The 12,654-nt window shown below is 51.2% G+C and overlaps 1 protein-coding gene across 1 annotated transcript in view; it reads right to left on the bottom strand.

The window, feature by feature from the left end:
• Positions 1-3,963: 3,963 nt before the first annotated feature.
• Positions 3,964-12,654, bottom strand: part of NPHP4 (nephrocystin 4) — a 32,713-nt gene continuing 24,022 nt past the window's right edge. The window contains exons 19-30 of the mRNA XM_035344812.1: positions 12,175-12,303; positions 11,849-12,048; positions 11,550-11,776; positions 11,155-11,344; positions 10,770-10,850; positions 10,509-10,665; positions 10,003-10,088; positions 8,783-8,868; positions 8,177-8,348; positions 6,542-6,721; positions 4,918-5,061; positions 3,964-4,629 (exon numbers count right to left, since the gene is read on the bottom strand). Of these exons, the coding sequence (XP_035200703.1) occupies positions 4,489-4,629; positions 4,918-5,061; positions 6,542-6,721; positions 8,177-8,348; positions 8,783-8,868; positions 10,003-10,088; positions 10,509-10,665; positions 10,770-10,850; positions 11,155-11,344; positions 11,550-11,776; positions 11,849-12,048; positions 12,175-12,303 (1,793 nt within the window). The 3' untranslated portion in view covers positions 3,964-4,488. The remainder of the gene's footprint in view (positions 4,630-4,917; positions 5,062-6,541; positions 6,722-8,176; positions 8,349-8,782; positions 8,869-10,002; positions 10,089-10,508; positions 10,666-10,769; positions 10,851-11,154; positions 11,345-11,549; positions 11,777-11,848; positions 12,049-12,174; positions 12,304-12,654) is intronic.

Below are 12,654 nucleotides of genomic sequence, written 5' to 3'. Positions count from 1 at the left end.
CGCAGTGTTTCCCAGACATTTCAGTAATTTACAGGAAGGGTTTGCTCAGTGCCTTCTGGTCCCGTGCTGGATACTTCAGAGCATCTTCTAAGCACCCAGCCAGGACACAGCCACACAGGGAGGCAAGAGCATAAGCAGAATCAAAATGAGACACACGAAGCCTTCAAAGGCTGGATTAAGTACCTGGCAGAGATTCAGAGAGTTCCTTCTTTCACCTCTAGTCAATTCGGCAACCTTTGTGTGACCCCTATAAAATTAGCTCAATTAAAGAGCCGCTCCGGAGCCTTCAATTTACATTCCTCAAGAACCGTCAGCGCTGCGAGGCTGCAGGAGGACTGGCTGCAACAAAGCGCCGAAGGAGCAGCAGGAAAAGGCAGAGGTTTACAAGGTTTCTCTGAGCATCTGTTCCCTGCATGCCACGTGGAGAGGCCTCGCAAAGCCTCAGCCCATTAGCATTTTGATTCACCAGCACATCCCACCGCCTGCCGCAGCTGCCACGCAGCGCACGCCGGGGCTGGGAGCGGGGAGGGCAGCAGCCCGCTGAACCAGGCATGCTGTTGTACCCAACTAATAGATGCTGCAGTGGCAAAACGCGGAGCCACGGGTGCATGAGGTCTTTTCATGGAGATGCCCCTCGCCTGACTGAGCCTGCCCAGGTCCCAGCAGCCAAGGCAAAGGCAGCGATGCTCGGGTCCCCCCAGAGGGCTTCTGCGGTCACAGGAGTGAAGACCAAGGAAGTATTTCCCAATTGTTTCTTCCCTGCATCTCTCTGTGATGAGATGCAAGCCAAGATTTTTAGGGTGAATTAATTATGTCATTACTGAAATCCAATTTTCTTCCTGACATGAATGAAATAGGAAGAGAATAACAAGTTGCATGTTAAGCGCACGGGTGATATGAGTTTATTGTCATTAACGGGGACAACTTCATTAGCAAGCACGAACAAAAGCAGCACAATCATTCCTCCCCTGCCATTTTCCCAGAGAGCACAGGCGCCCGCAGCAGGTGCTGAGCTCTCCTCCTCCTCCTCCTGCAGCCTCAGGCCAAGGCTCTCAGCCTCCTCAGGGCCCAAAGGAGGCTCTGTGGCACCAGCCCTGGGACTGCCCCACTTCGGTGCTCTTAAATGAAACCCACCAGGCAGCTCAGCCCAGGTTTAAGTTCAAAGAAAGTACATTGCTTAATTAAAGCTAATGTAGTGAGAACAAACTGATAGGCAGCAGCAGGGTACATTAAAGTCCTACAAAGATTTATGGTACCTCACATGCCATAAGAAATGTATTCTGGGTTGGAAAGGGGAGCTTGGTTTTCATCTGCATCCCCTCGCTGGACATGTAGGGCAGCAGGAAATCCCAAAGCTTTGCAAGGCGTCCTGGATCTGGGCTGGAAACAAAATGAGATAAATCTGAGGCTTTCCATCTCATCGCTATTAAGGGGATGTTCTGACAGTGCCAAATTTACCTACAGACAAGCCAAAGTCGTTACAGTTACTGTTGGGAAGCAGAGGCATGGTAAGGGGAACCGTCGCTACACGTACAGACTTGGTGCAACGACTGCACCACAGCACCATGCCTGGGGGCACCGCCTGCCTGCTCTCACTCCCTTCCCTTTCCTTCCTGCTCCTCTTCTTCCCCACGGGCACCCCCCCGTTACCTCCCCAGGGGGCACAGACCCACAGTTTGTGGGGCAGAGCTGGAACCCGGCCCCGCTGCTTCCCTCGCTCACCTTTAAGCCGTGCTGCTAAAGATAGAAGCGTGTGTAAATAATTCAGTAATCTCATTACCGCTTCGTCATCTGCACCAAAGTCATTAGCATTAATCTAGCCCGGATGGGAGGCAGCACGGGCCAGGCTCGTCACCGCGGGCACGCCACTTTGCACAGAGGCTCCCGACGTACCCGTCTGACATTAAAGAGGGATGATTTCTTGCTCTGCAGACAAGCGGCCTTCTTAAACAGTGCTGCAAGTTAGAGAGATCACTACCAGCGTGCTGCCCGGCCTTTGGTAAGACACCCTCCTTGGATTAATACCTGCCCATCAGCTCGGGACAATTCGCACCCTGGCTAAAAGGAAGGTTGCATAAAAGCGGTGAGATGCGCCGTGCCCAGCTGCACATGAGCCAGGCAGACAGACGGACAGGAGGCCGGGCAGCGCTGCACACACCTCTGGTCCTAATGCTGCCGGGGACAGGCACCACGTATCTTAATTACATCTGCCAGCGAGAGCTGCAGAGCGCAGCGCCCGATCGCCTTCGATCACCGTGTGACTGCTGAGCCGCCAGTTTAGCTCAAATCCCTGCGTTGGCATTCGCCTTCCTACCAGCAAATAATTTACTCACCGCTATAAACGTGCAGTGCTTAATACACCTATGGAGCTTCCTTGTCTGCGGCAGCCAAGGATAAAGCACCAACTCATTCATAATCCTTAAGAAATATTATTATATGAAAACGTAATGAAAATTATTCACCTAATCTACTTTAATAACCCAACTTAGGGGCCTCTCTGTGCTGTAGACAATGTAATAATTTTTAAAATATTAGCTGTCATTTCCAATCAGTCCTAGGGAGGCAGAGTAACTCAGCACATGACTTAATTGGGGCTACCAATTCATCAGCCTAATACCCCGTAAGGAGCTGCCACGCGGCTTCCACATGCACATCAATCTCTCCGGGTCAGCGGTCACTCATGCGGACCCCGCCAGCAGCCAGGACACAAAGAAGGGAGGACATTGGTAGCTGGCCATGAACAGCTGGTGAAAATGCAACAGGCAAAGCCTTAATCAAACAGGGATTTAAGCTGCAACACGAGCCTACCCTCCAGCAAACACATGCTTATCCAGAATTTGCAGATGGGGCAGGTGTTCCAGATACTGAAAACCTCCCAAATAACTGGCAGGGAAGTAAATAGCAAAATATTGTGATTTCTAGCAAAGGATCAGTGATACAAGTTACCCAAAACTGAACTCAAAAGCCAGTGAGCTACCCTGCATGGTTTTTATTTGCAATTTCAAAGATCGTCTTCCATGGCCATGCAGGAACACAAGCAGTTCCCAGCCCGAGCCCCTGTACCGCTCCAGTCTCACACTCAAGTGCCTTCTGCTCCCAATGGCATGATCTAATTGAAGTATTCAACAATCGCGTCAGATCTGGCTGAGGAAGTTTCTGCAAAAAGAGCAAGGTACTAAGACATTTATGGTGGAAGATCACAGGGCAGCAGCCTGGAGGCCCCAGCCACCCCCACTTGAGACCTCTCCCTTCTCCCTTGCTCATCTGCCTTTGTTCTCACCTCTTTTTTTCTTCCACAGTGTAACTATAATGAATCTTCTCAGTAAAACTTGCTGTGGATTTCCAATAGTTATATTGTCAAGGCCAAACACAAGTCAGTGCTGTAAAAAGGGGCCAATAAATTAAAACCCTGCCAGACTCACAATCAGCAGGATGCGTTTCAGCCATTTCCTTCTGATCCATTAACGAAAATGGAGTGATCAGAAAATTAGGTAGTGCTGAATGTTTTCTGAGTACTAATGACTATGACTTAACAGAAATAAATGCAGTATAAACTAGTGAGGAATAGTGGGAGCTTTTAAGTACCTAGCAAACAAGATTAAAACATATTGGGAGAGAGCCATCATTCCTCAGCCCAAGATGTGCCGGCACATGTGTTATTTTCCCCATAATTGCCAGGACTCACACATCTGGGTACAGCTCTGCTCCTGCAGCAGAGAGCCCACAGCTGCCCCTCAGCCCCTCGCCTCACCCCGCTGCTGAAGGCTCAGCCCTGACCCAGGCGTGATGAAGGGGCTGGCACCGTGCTGGCAGGAGGGGGAAGGCAGGGGACCCTGAGCACTCCCCGAGGTGCAGCCAGCGGTGCACGCTGCATGCAAGGTGAGCCCGGTGCTCACAGCAGCAGCTACTGGAGAGGGACTGGAAGGGTTCTGACCTCCAACAGAAGGAAATGCCACAACGCTGTCAGGTCTGTGCAGCACATTTAATTGGTCTAGAATGAGTAAAAAGTATTTAAAAATCCAGAAAACTGTTTGTACAAAGTTCAGTGCACAGTAAAAAAGTATTTTAAAAATATTCTGCACTCAGATATGCAAACTTTAAGTTAAAAAAAAAGTCAAACACCTGAAATATATAATACTTAACAAAAATAAAGACATTCTTCTGCAGTTGTGACACATAGTAGCAAAAACACTCATCCTCCCCTTTTGAGCAGATGGAGGGCAGCCAGGACTACCACTGGCGCTCACCATAAGGCAAGTGAGACCTCACGGCTCACCAGTGGTGGGGCAAGAACCAGGGAGCACGGGCTCCTCACCTGCGCAGGGCTGGGCTCATCGAGGAGTCCAGCACATGGCCTATATGCAGACAACGCAGTCGAGGAGGATTCAGAACTGGAGGAGGCATAGATGAGACAGATCGGTGCTGCCAGGACAGTGCGGCAGATGCCATGGAAGTTGCTGCACTGCTGGAGCAGCGCCCTGCCCAGTCTCACTGGTACACAACCTTCACACAGAAGGTTTCCTCGTTCTTGTCTTCGTGGTCGTTGATGTGGATCAGGATCTCCTCCTCACCTGTGCTCTGGCTCGGGGCAAACCGCAAGCCGATGGTGTACACCTCCCCGCCAGCAACCTGCAGGAAAGCACACAGGAGAAGGGAAGGCAGCCTGAGCACTGCCTCCGTGATGTGCCCGTCCCTAGCATGTCAGCAGAACTACACAAACAGCTGTGCAGCCAGCCCCAGCCCTCGGGGCTGGCCCAAGCAGGCCCCCTCCCCTCTTGCAGAGCCGTACGCCATGGGTGCCCCTTCCCGCAGGGTGCCTTCTTCTGCCTCCTCCACCAGCAAGCCCTGCAGCTGCCCCGGCACAGGAGGGGATTTTTTCTGGGGGTTTCCACAGGAGGGGACACGGTGGGTGGGTACCTCAAAGGAGTCCTCCTTGAACTGCAGCAGGTCGGGGCGGCTGGTGCCCAGGAAGTACACCCTCCGAGTGGGGTAGGGGTTGGTGTAGGTGATGCGCTTGTTGGAGCCCCTCCCGCCACCTGCGGGGAGCGTTATCTCAAACGCCTGTAGGAGCACAGAACAGGACATGCAGAGGGTTCAGCACCACGCGACACGAACCAGAGCAGAGGATACAAGCGGGATCTGATAGGAGCAGAACACAAAGAATCACTTCCTTTGCTGATTTTGGTTCTTGGAGCATGAAACAAAGCAGGACATAGACACAGGGTCCTGGACCACTTTGCCAGGACCCACAGGAGCTACCCAGCACCCAGGCTGAGCTGCTTTGTTCATGGAGGGACAGAGCTGGGGCTGCCCAGCCTAGGTGGGCACAGCAGGGCCGCAGCCAGCATCACCCTGCACAGACCTGCTCCAGGGAGGTCTGCAGCAGCACCTGGACAGAGCTGCCCACACGGGGATCCCGGGGGGGACACTGCCTTGCATCCTCTCTTCCTCTCCCCTTCTACATGTAACATTTGATCTCCACCATCAGGAAAAAATGGAACAGGCTCTGAGTGAAAGCATCCTCTTCCAGTTGCAGTTTGCATCACCACATGCACAGAAATAATTATGAGACTGAGTGACAAAGGGCCAGGGGAGCAGCTGCAACTGGCCAACTAATTCTCCAACTAATTAATTTATTTCCACAGGGATAGCCATAGAGCTAATACTGATAACATGACAGAGCACAGGGAGAGGGGCTGGCACTCGTCAGGGGCATCACAGCATCAGTTTAAAATCTGATCTTAACTTCCCCCAGTACGGAGTGTTCCAGGAAAACATTTTTTAAATGAACACATTAACTAGGAAATCTAATTTTCTATCTTTGAGCAAAGTCCTAAGCCAGCACAGTACTAATAGAAAGCAGCATGCTGTAACTTTAATTTCACAACTGGGTATACTTCAGAGTTGACATTCTGCAGCATGGAATTACCTTCAAAACAGTCTGACATATTTTATGATGGTCTTCAGTGAGATTATTCAAGCACTGGAGGCCTAAATGTGTGCTCCAGTGCCTTAGTGAAATGGGGAGATAGAAATAGTAACAGGAAGAACGGGCAGAGTTCACACAGAAAAGGAAATCCTCCTCATCACAGCCATTCCTCTAGCTCTACCAGAGGTCAGCATTTCTTGCCTGGGTTTGGAAACACCATGTTCTTGCAATTCTGGCAGGTAAAGACAAGTGCTCCAGAGTTACCCTGCAAATACTGCTTTAGGAGTAACTCAGAAGACAATTAATCTCTAATCTGTCAGTAATTCTTAAAAAAATTGGCTTTATGATCCTTGCCCATAACAGTTCAAAATAATGGCAGTGTCTGCAAGAAGACCAAGCACTCCTCCAGAGATCAATAACACCACAGGACTGCTTCCCAGCACCTGGCATACACCCTTTCTTACACAAGGAGGAAGAAAACAGATGCCAGGGTGACAAGTAACAAAAAATAGTTGTAAATAAAGTAGTAAGTTGCAGACAGCCCCAGATTATTGGCAGGATAGAGACCGCCAGTCCAGCTGGGCTCTCAGACAATTACAAGAGTTGCCATACCTTAGAAATGAGAGGCTGCCTGCAGGAGACACAGACCAGCCAGGAGGACACCAGCTGGTGGTACTCCACGTCCACCAGATTGAGGTAGATGAACCTGCTGCCAGCCCTCCGAGGCCTCACACCAACATACAGGTCCAGGACACCATTTGGGGGCAGAACAAACACGCCTTCTGGATCCACCTGCAGAAAACAAATACCATGGAGCAGCAGCAGAACTCAGTGGCCAAACATCTGTTTGGGCTGGCAGCGGCCCTCTGCCTGTCGCTCACAAGAGGAATGATCAGAAGGTCCCACCAGTACCTCAGACCTCAGGTTTAGAGTGCTCTATGTCATAAAAAATAAAAGAGGATGTCCTAGATGAGCAGAGATGGCATCAGGGATGCTTTGCTCACAGCCATCTCCAGCATCCTTGGAAACCCCCTGCCTGAGAGGTAGCAGAGGAATAAATTAAGACAAACTTGGATGCAGATCATCACAGGAACATTTTAGAAAAACAGGCTGTCATCCCTTGGCAAGCAACAACTGGGAGCAGATCTGCATCTCCATAACATCCAGTTGGGAATACAAATTAGATCTGATTACACTTTAAAAAAGTGTACCTCTGACACAAATATTTAATCCCACCTACACTAATAAACTGGGACTGGCTGTGTTACAGTCTCTGTGCCAACACCAACCTGCACTTCGCTCATTCAGATCGTGTTAACAGTGGTTGTTCCAGCAGCTGGACCTTCTCTCACCCTCACTGCTTGCTTTTGGATGTTGCTGCAGGACCAAAAATGCTGCCGTCAGCATGGCCAGCGTGCAGTGCCGGCATAACACAAGGCACAGGCAGTCCCCAACCTCAGGGATTTTGTTTTTTTCCTGGATGTTATGTACCATGATGTTTCTGATGCTTCCTCCCTTTCAAAGGGAGGTATGTGAAAGCCTGCCAAGGGTCCTTGGGTTATACTCATCCTTTTGTAGGTCTTTGTGAAAGTCCTACCACTGCTTCAAAAACTTTTATGCAAGAGCTATCAGTACAATATGCATTAGCAAAGTGCTTGGCTTGGTCAGAGGGAAGAACTGGCTATGCTCACTGCTGGAGCTTCCTGCCTGAGACAGCAAAAGGACTGACATATTAAAGTAAGTGACACTTTTTAGGCCACTAACAGATTTCTAAATCATGAAAGAAGAAAGAAAAGAAATGCCTATGGTGAATAAACTCCTTCCCAGCTCTACAGGGTCATTCCTTTTTTCAGGCTTCGGGAGTTGAGATTGTTTCTTTTGTTTATGGGACAGTAATGGAGTTTTTGTTCCTTTTATTATTCACATTTTCAATTATAACTAAATGAATTCTAAAGAAATTATTAGTCTTCAGATAGTCTCATTAATGCAGAAAATTTGCCCTCTGGGGCTTTGTACCAGTGATCCTACACATGGTGGCTTTAATCAAAAGGTAATTATCACAAATACTCTCTGGCAGGAAATTGTTCATATTTCCAAACGGGATGCATTTCATTTCTGAGAGGTTATTTCACTGGGGTTGTCAGCCAAGTCCACTGCCCGTCAGAGCCATGCGGGATTTCACAGATCTTCAGCCCAGACAAGAACCTTGCCCCCACAGCACGGTGCCCAGGGCAGCAGCCGGGTTACCTTCAGCTCGTGGGGATGCGAGGAGAACGCCTTCACCTTCCGGAGGGCCCGCGTGCCGCGCAGCGGCAGGACGAGGCGGGCAAGCTGCCCGGCGGTGCAGCTGACGTCCAGGCGCTGCAGGGAATGCAGGTAGAACTGCCAGATGCGCAACGGCACGGCCAGCCAGGCGTCCCTGCAGCGGCGACACCGGACCAGTGCTCAGAGGTGGGGGCAATGAAACAGCAGTGGGACTGAACATAGAAGGGTTCTGCTGGGACAAGCATCGTTACCCCAAGCCAACAGCCAACTCTGGGCAATCGTCTTCAGAAGAATTTCAGTCTTACCCATTCCTAAAGCTAATGCAACTCTAGTATTTAACGCAGAGGTAATGAATTAGCTTGCACACATCAAATAGTCGAGCCATGGGAGACAGCTTATTTAGAGAAAAACAATAAAACCATAAGCTGCAAACAAGTATTTCAGGATGCCTCCTGCCCAGCTCTCCACTGGTCAGGGAAGCAAGTTGGGCCTGGGAACCAGTGAGCAAGAAAACATCTGCACAAACACCCCTCCTGCTCTGCCAAGTGCTCTGGGTTCCCTTCTGCCTTTTTGGGTTCTGCTACTTACGTATAAATAGCAACAAAGAATTTTTTGATCTGTGGGCTTGGTCCTCCAGCTACTTTTAAGAAGACATCCTGTGGTTCCCCAGGACCCTGCGTACAGAAATCAGAGCATCGTTAGAATAGTTAACCTAGAGATCAAACCAGCTAATGAGGACTCCAGGGTTTCCTTTCCATTAATGGAAAAAAACACTACCAACCCACTTACAAAAGCAGATGCTTTCAGGATCTAGTTAAAACCTATGTTATTAAGGTATTATACAGCTTGGTTGAGCTCTTCCAGTATTTTTAATTACAAAAGAGGATACAAATGACTATTGCATTCCAGGTCTGCACCTGTAATCAAATTTTGGCAAATTTTCCCCAAGTTTTCTAACAAGCCATAACCCAATTACTACACAAACATATTCCTGCACTAGCAATTAGCAACTACCCTCCATTACCACCTGCATTTATGTGCACACGTTTATTCTTTCACTTCTATCTCAACCAGCAGAAAAGCAAGCCCTGCAAACTTCAAACCTCTGCTAGAAACTGCAAAACAAAAGCAGCACTTGGGAGAAAGACAGCGTGAGTTCTGGGTGAAGAACTTCTAGGGCTTGAGCCAAAGAGTAATGAAGAAAAGAAGACACCAGCATTGATTTTGTGTGTCTGCACCAGCCCAGGAGGGAAAGGGGGCTGGAACTAATCTTGAAATATTTGCTCTACAGGAACATACCAGAAGGGAGTCATCAGGTGTATGTATACAGACGTCTCCTGTGATATCCCCCTTTCCACCTCCGGAGCACCAAGCAGAGGAAAAAGCGGCCCAGCGCCAGACAGCAGCTTCGCTGCCCACACACAGCACATGCTGCTAGTGCGCCTCGTGCCTGCCAGCAGGTGGGGATTCTCCGAAGCAGAGGGGAAAATGTCTACCTAGCACCTTGACAAAAGGCTTCTTTTCACCAGTGTTTTGAACCGTTTAGTATTTCCTCAAAAGGACAAGCTAGTACAGGCTGCTGCATGATGTGATAAGGTACAACATTAGGCTTCAGCTGCAAAAACAATGCAGCTCATTTTAATTGGGAATAAAGGGCAATTCCAGCTTAATCACTGCCAGTATTTCATTACTATAGACTGATAAATCAAAACGCTGCCATGGGTGCAAGGCATTTCTCTGCTGATTAAAACAACAAACCACAGCAGAAGGATACAAAAGACAAACTGATGTCTAAGTGTAACTGGTACCATATTTTTGGTTTCACAAATTATGTTAGGGTCACTGCAGCGAACATACATCTCCGGCTCCCCACCCGGCATCCCTGCCGGAGCGCCTGTGAAGGAGAAAGACACAGATGAAACAATATTTAGCATTTTCTCTGTTTATGTTTTACTCTGCACTATCACGCAGCTGTAAACTAGAATCCCTTATGTTACACTACCAGAGAACTGCCGGGTCGCACTGGTTCAACAAAGCATAAATCAACAGAAGCAGATGGATAAAAACCAAGCAGGGGAGCCCAAGGCCACAACAAAATCATGAAGGGCCTTGAAGACATAAGGAAGCAGAGAAACTGTCTCTGATGGTGGAAATCTGCTCTTGGATGCCACCTGCACTTCCAGGAAGGCCTCCTGGTAACAGACCCCACCATATTAACAATGGCTCACTAATTGGGTTAATTCCCTCCTCCCACAGATGCTCCTCCAAGCCCCAGCCCTGTGCAGCCTGGTCCCCCCGGTAGGACAGGTGTCACCTGGCAGCGTGTGCCAGGGCGGCAGCCGGATGGCCTTCTTCAGGAAGGTGAGCTCGGGGTGGTAGAACCTGAAGGTCTGGTCCACCACGTGGGGACGGGGTTCCACCTTCACCCGCAGCAGCGCGATGGGCTTCCCCCCACTCACGCGGAAAGCGACCTGCCGAGGGAGAAGCAGCTCAGCAGCAAGCAAGGAAATACCTCCGAGGGCTCAGCACCAAACGTCCACAGCTCCCAACACCCCGAACTTCCCCTGCTTCCCACCTGGATGTGCTTCGTCTGCATGGCCCCAGACTGCCAGGAGGTGGTGGTTGCATCGTCCCCTGTGCTCAGCCCTGCCAGCCCCTGCAGGACACAGGGCAGTTTGTCTCAGGATGAAGCCCCACTACACATAATCAATATTTCCTTGGCAATTCTACCACACAGACAGAACAGGCCTACACTACGTAAGAAAATAAAGCAGAGGGAAACAATTAAGGATACAATTCTCTGCTTTCTACTGGAAACAGCAAAAAATAGGGGTAAAAGAGGCAGGGCACTACAGCTGTCTGGCACAATGGTTAGCCCTGCAGAGAGGGGGAGGGAGCCTCCCTTCACTCTGCTCTCTAGACACGCAGTGGTCCTGAGCACAGCACAGCTCCCAGCATACCGGCACCACTGCGACAGCTGGCTCTGCCGAGAACGTCTGGTATCTGAACGGGATGTGGACAGTCTCCTTGGGACGCAGGTAGACCTGGGGCCTAAGGTCATCACGAAGATGGAACATGTCCTCCTCCAGTGGTGTAGCCACCTTAGTCAGCTCCTTGAAGTGCCGCCACTCCCTCGGGTCCAGTATGACACTGGAGGAGCGAGAGGCAGAGCTGTCGGTGAGAGCTGGATGGCAGTGGGTGCCACCCCCTCATCCCACTGCTCCAGATGTATGGCAGGAGGGGTCTCCAGCACCAAACTGAGGAGGGGACTGTGAGAAGAGGCCCCCAGCCAGCGGGGACAGACCCCAACTCAGGCACTGTGAGCACACACAGGGGGATGGCTTTTGTCCCATACCTGAGCTCAGGGTGGTCAACCTCTATCGTCACTGTGTGCTGGACGCTGTAGGGGTTCTTCAGAGCAAACTCAAAGAACTCAGCCGTCCCCAGCACAGCATAGACAGTGTGGGTGGTGGTGATGGCCTGGCTGAGCATCTGGGTGATGCTCTCGCTCTTGGTGTGCTCCCGGTAGGCATCGATCACCTGCAGATCCCGCAAGTGCTGCATGCGCTGCTCGTGCTGGCCCTGAGGGAAGGAAGGGGACAGTGAGCCTGGAGCCAGCATGGCTCTGCAGGGCACCCCGGCCCCTGCCCTCACCATGCACTGAGGTGTGCTCCCACCAGCATCCTCCTGCTGCCGCACCAGGGCCATGCGCCGCAGCTTGCGCTGCCGGACATCTGCAGCCTCACGGGGGGCATGCGGGGAGGCTGGGTTCACCTCTGGCCAGTGACTACAAAGCATGGCTGACAGCTCACCATCCACCTCAGCCAGCCTGCGTGCCCGTGACACCCTTGGACCTGCAGGGAGAGCGCTTGGGTCAGCAGTGTGGCATGGGGAGTGAAGTGTCCCCATGCTGCACCCATCACCCCAGCCAGCTGGGGACATGGGGGCAACACAGGCTGAGGCACCCCAGCAGGACTCACCGCTGCCAGCATGCGGGGAGAGCAAGCTGCCACCCTGCAGGCTACTGATGCTGTCCAGCGAGGACACGAGGTGGGCACGCAATGGCGATGGGTGCCTTGGGATCCTCAGGGTCTCCTCACAGGGGTGGCCTGCCACAAACAGACACCAGGGTGAGCCCCATCTGTGGGGGATGTCCTGCTACACCTCCACATCGACTGGCTCCATGCCCACCCACCTGCAGTAGGGCTTTCCTGCCATGCTCTCCCTGGAGCCCCAGCAGCAGCCCCTGCTTTCCAGCTGCCAGCCAAGACACGGAGCTAAGCTGGGATCTCTTGCTCCTGCCTCCACTTCAGCTGCTCCAGCCCAGGACCAACAACAGCAGCATGCAGACTGCCACCAAGCAGGAGGTGGTGGCCAACCAAAGCAAACACCGAGCAGGCAGGACTGGTGACGGCTCCTCCTTCCAAAGGGCAGTGTTGGAGCCTGCCCTGTCCCCACAA

Source organism: Oxyura jamaicensis, chromosome 21, assembly GCF_011077185.1.
Source record: "Oxyura jamaicensis isolate SHBP4307 breed ruddy duck chromosome 21, BPBGC_Ojam_1.0, whole genome shotgun sequence".
NCBI classification, from domain to species: domain Eukaryota; kingdom Metazoa; phylum Chordata; class Aves; order Anseriformes; family Anatidae; genus Oxyura; species Oxyura jamaicensis.
Note: the sequence above shows the minus strand (reverse complement) of the source record. Positions and strands in the feature narration are given on the sequence as shown.